Source organism: Hyposmocoma kahamanoa, unplaced genomic scaffold, assembly GCF_003589595.1.
Source record: "Hyposmocoma kahamanoa isolate Upper Pololo Valley unplaced genomic scaffold, ASM358959v1 94, whole genome shotgun sequence".
NCBI lineage: Eukaryota > Metazoa > Arthropoda > Insecta > Lepidoptera > Cosmopterigidae > Hyposmocoma > Hyposmocoma kahamanoa.
Window position 1 is genome coordinate 8082622 of NW_020654878.1, and position 4996 is coordinate 8087617.

The 4996-nt window shown below is 37.3% G+C and overlaps 1 protein-coding gene across 1 annotated transcript; it reads right to left on the reverse strand.

Annotated features, from left to right (window-relative positions):
* Window positions 1-1896: 1896 nt before the first annotated feature.
* Window positions 1897-4727, reverse strand: LOC113237816 (heterogeneous nuclear ribonucleoprotein 87F-like). Its single transcript, XM_026474497.1, has 6 exons — window positions 4569-4727; window positions 4123-4346; window positions 3645-3889; window positions 3164-3295; window positions 2749-3080; window positions 1897-2429 (listed from the first exon to the last, which is right to left on the reverse strand). Exons 1-5 carry the CDS (start codon window positions 4596-4598, stop codon window positions 2755-2757), a joined length of 957 nt encoding a protein of 318 aa, XP_026330282.1. The 5' UTR covers window positions 4599-4727; the 3' UTR covers window positions 1897-2429; window positions 2749-2754.
* Window positions 4728-4996: the final 269 nt, after the last annotated feature.

Genomic DNA, 4996 nt, shown 5'->3' on the forward strand with positions numbered 1-4996 from the left:
CAATAAATACAGCATATTTTGAGAGTTGATATTTATAAGAGCAAGAGAATCAAACGAGAGTTGATATTTATAAGAGCTGTATCGCTAATGTGTTACTAGGAATATATGGCCCTTATTTCGTCTCGTATTTCTGGTTATATATATACTCGACGTGGTAGAGGCACTGATTGTAGATGAGAACGGAATACTCAGATTTATTTTAAAATTCAGTTTCTCAATCTTCAGGAAATACATCGACCTCACATGATTTTTTTTCGCGCTAATTCTAAAAAAAGCAATGTCACAGTTGCTTGCTTATTAGACTCAATACAACCTTAAGTACCTATTCAGCAAACCGTACTCGTATTACAGGTCGGAATGGGGTGTATATTAGTGTGGATGATATCCTTCTGATATCCCAGTATTAGTGTTTAAGTAGGAACACACACAGCAAACATGTTCATAATGGTAAATAAAAATACGACTTCTTTGTTTTGGCTTTTTACATTTTATTTTAAATAGCTCTGAGATTTCATAAGGACGTACGTAAGGTCGTAGGACTAAGTTTTACCACAGATTTAGGCAAGTATTATATATAGTCTGTTTCTATCTCTGCTACTCGGTCGATTACAACAATGGAAAAATACGGAAGTTAGCCTGTCCTCCATGTAAAGGTATCATACTTATATCAAAATGCTGCTATGCTGTTATTTCCATCTCAAAATAGTGACATCATTATAGAGGCGCGCATGAATTGCACACTAGAATCTGATACATAGTGATGTACATTGTAATTTTTGTGAAACGACCTATTGATCACCAATCTGCAGGATTCAATCTTTTAAATACATATTACTAAAGAACTTCAGTGTCCAAAACTTTTTTTAACGCATCTTTTATCTTGCAAATAGGTTCATTTTACAAACAAACCACACAAACTTACCTTCAGTGGCACGGAACTGTGCATAATGTAAGATCCGACGCTCCCAGACGATCATGGAAATAAAATACATGAATTAGCAAATAAAATGAAATAAAAAAAAAGCCTACCATGATGTTCAGTATGCTGATAAGATTGTTATACTTCGATCATATAACTGGTACCCACCCACTACTAAAAAACAACTAAGGGCAATTAGTGAATCGGTACAAGGTGCTAAACTATTCTTTGCATAATTTAAATTTCCGCAGCGTAATGAAGAATCCCACCTCTATAACAAATGAAGTCCCAATAATATCATCTGCTAATAAAATATCATATCTAGAGACATCTATACTTGCATAAGTGAAACTGTTACTACTGTAGATGGCGCTTTGCCGACAAATACTGTTATTTACTGCGACCTCAACTGCGTAGAAAAATACCGTTATCTACGACACCGAACTCGCGTGTATAACCCCGATTATGGCTGTACCAAGCGAAAGGTGATAGGACTGTCCCAAAATGTGGATGTCAACACTGATACGGTGACTAGAGTTCACAAAGTATGTCATCGACATCATGTCTAACATTTGAATATAACTTGCCAAAAACTCTCTTCCTTACAGCACGATTTACGCAGTTTGCTTTTATGCCTATAACTAACTTCGTATTCCTGTACTTCCAGGACAGCCCTCTCTAATGGTAATAAGAATATAAATAGGTACCTACTGTGGTGATAAGTTGCTGGTGCCTGGTAAAAAGTAATTCAAGGAAAAATGAGTAGAACTAAATGGTTAATATTATCTCTTAAAATTTATTTCCTGTTGTCTTTTTGATTCTAACATACAAGTAACCAATTTAGAATTAAACATCAATCAACACTTGCACAACATATTGTTGCGAGTTGTGTGCTGATAGAATATGTAAGAACTAAAAAAGGAATATTTATTTACATTGTCTAAGGAAACAACCCTATTTGTATTAAAATTTATTTTTACATTTATTTAAATCTATAAAGTCAATAATTCTACACCTAAGTATTATGTATTCATAACAGCTATTTGAGAATTTAATACTGAGTAGTCAGAAAATTAAAATCAGTATCAAGTTTACTTTGTTGTCTATCTGCAATTACCATTCTGTTTCCGTTCATTCAGCCTATCATCTATCTTCAGGGTTTCTCTCTGACATGATTATCCTAAATTGTACTTAATTATCCGTAAAAAAAAGTAGCTAATTCTGATTTTACATTAAATCCTAAAGACCTTAAAAAATATGTCACGGTAAGTAAGTACCTAAGAGTACTACAATAAATAGAAGACCAACTTACAATCAGTACAAATTCAAAGTAAATCTATTCATTCATAATTGTCTAAAGAGTCAAGAGCTCCAACTACAAACTATGGTTTCCTGACGGCTTCTCCTAGGTGGTCTCGCGTGTGGACCATGATGTGTATCTAGTGCTCCGGAGCGTACTGCCTACACTAGCACGGTTAACTCTGCTTTACTAGTGTACTTAGCACGAAACCTAGAGATTGAAAAAACCTTTAATGAGTCATAAACAAATAAATACACTAACAGTAGAAGCTACCTTCATAGCATTAATCTTTGGAACTAACAGTGTAATTTTTGTTATTCGCTAACTATTCCTAGGCTCAATTAATGCTATGTAGTGCTCAAATATAAAATTGCTCACAACCTAAAATAGAGAGAACTCAATGACTAGGCTAATCCACATTATCATCCTAAAGAATGCGAATGTAGAGAAAAGGTAGTTTTTGAATTCAGGTTGTGATGTGAATTGGCACGAGTGAATGAATGTTGGTGATGTAATAATTAATACTTACATTACATTAGAATCTTCCACCTCGGCTGCCACCCTGGCCACCCCCGTAGTTAGCATTGCCGCCGCCGTAACCGCCACCGCCGCCACCACCACCACCGGTCTGATTCATGTTGTATGGTGTAGCACGATTATTGCTATATTGTTGGTTCCTTGTTGGGCCCCCACTATAACCCTGTTGGTTGTAATTGCCAAAATCTTGGTTGCCCCAGCCCCCTCCTCCGCCTCTCTGATTACCACCCCCATATCCACCTCCCTGGTTACCACCCCAGCCTCCTTGGTTGTTATCCCAAGGGTTTGAGTTGTTCCATCCTCCCTGAGTGTTACCATAACCACCTGTAAAATTAAAAATAATTTAATTAAAAACTGTTCATAATATATGTAATATAATGTAAACCCTAACATGAAATTATGCATACCAGTATTCCCACCCCAGTTATCATTCCTGCCTCCAGGGCCTCCCTGTCTACCACCCCTTTGTTCACCACCATCTTTAGGCAGTGCTTTTTTCACATCCAACTGCTTCCCATTGATTTTGTGAGGGGCATTCACTGCAAAAACAAAACAATTGTTAAACTTATAATCTACATAATGAGTGTTAACAAGACTTGGAGGAAAATTAAATGTTCATTGATTTGCGTACCATATCTCCCACTTAATAGGTAGTAAGGTATAACAAAACAATTGTTAGACTTATAATCTACATAATGAGAGTGTTAACAAGACTTGGTGGAAAATTAAATGTTCATTGATTTGCGTACCATATCTCCCACTTAATAGGTAGTAAGGTATAGCTTAGATCAATGGTCGATATCCACAACAAGAGAAGCCAGATTTGGATACAAATGCTCCATTCTGGGGCAAAGTTGTGGAACTTCAAGAATAATTCAAGGTACTCACGGCAAACTTTGTCAACAGGGTCATAGTCGTCGAACTCCACAAAGCCAAAGCCACGCTTCTTGCCAGTTGCCTTATCAGTGACAACACTGACGTTTTGAACAGTGCCATAAGCAGAGAAATACTCTCTAAGCTGATCCTCATCATGATCATCCTTAATTCCACCAATAAACAGTTTCTTCACTGTAGTACCTGCCTCTGGATTCTTAATGTCTTGTCTGGCCACAGCTCGCTTGGTTTCGACAACTCTAATAAACAAAATATCTAATCAATAAAAAGAATCTGGAGCATATTGTATGGCATGTAGGTCAACAATGGAACTGTCGACTCCACAGAAAATGCCACGTGTAAAATACCATGAGACATTCACCAAGCAGTGTCTTTATTATCTCTGCAGCTTGAAACGATATGACAGCGATAATAAAGCTTTCATATAGCTGGACTGCAGTGAATTATAATTAAAATCGAGAAAACAAAATACCGTCCGTCGATGCGATGGGGCCTGTTGTTCTGTGCGTCATCAACCATATGCGCCTTGGAGTAGGTGATAAAACCAAACCCACGCGACCGTTTGGTTTTGGGGTCCTTCATAACGACCACATCTACGATTTCTCCCCATTTCTCAAAATGAGCTTTAAGAGATTCATCAGTAGTGCGATAGTTAAGTCCACCAATGAAAATTTTGCGATGGATCTCGGGCTCATCCTGAAAGGAGGGCAGTCATTCAACAAAATGGCGGACAGCGTGGCGTCATTTCCACGACGCAATAAGGAAAAGTACAACTATTCCTTAACAGTAATACACACTTTTTACACAATGAAGATACTAAACCTGAAGCGAATTAATTTCTGCAGTTCAAAGACAATAAAAGAACCAAATCAATAAGTACAAACAATAAAATAATTTGTGAATACAATAAATACTTACAAAGCCATCATCACCGTTCTGCGGTCTCATTTTTGATCGGTGAATATTGAAGTCTGGTGTAACGAAATGAATATAATAAACAAACACAAGGTTTAGCAAAAAAAATCACTTAGAAAACACTTATTTTTGACGGCAACCTGACGAAATAGATGTTTCGCACAACCTATCTCAACGACGCCTCGCCAAAAAGAAAGGAAATGGAAATCGATCGTTCAGTTATCCATCGCTACACGGTAGGTTTGAGTGGGGAAGTGGGGGGGCTGAATAATGTTACTATAACTACAACATTTCTACTAATATGGTAACATAGACAAGTGCGATTGGAAATCGTGTCCCATTTGGTGGGTCGCGACCATGAGAATAATATACCGGGTCGCAACATTCCCGCCTTGTTGAAGTGCAGCCAGACCTCAGAATAAAACTTTCGT

Coding starts and splice junctions, on each gene's coding strand:
- LOC113237816 (XM_026474497.1), bottom strand. CDS start 4,598: ATGAGACCGCAGAACGGTGATGATGGCTTT. Junction 4,347..4,568: donor AGAACGGTGATGATGGCTTT/GTAAGTATTTAT, acceptor CCCTCCTTTCAG/GATGAGCCCGAGATCCATCG. Junction 3,081..3,163: donor TAACTGGGGTGGGAATACTG/GTATGCATAATT, acceptor TTAATTTTACAG/GTGGTTATGGTAACACTCAG.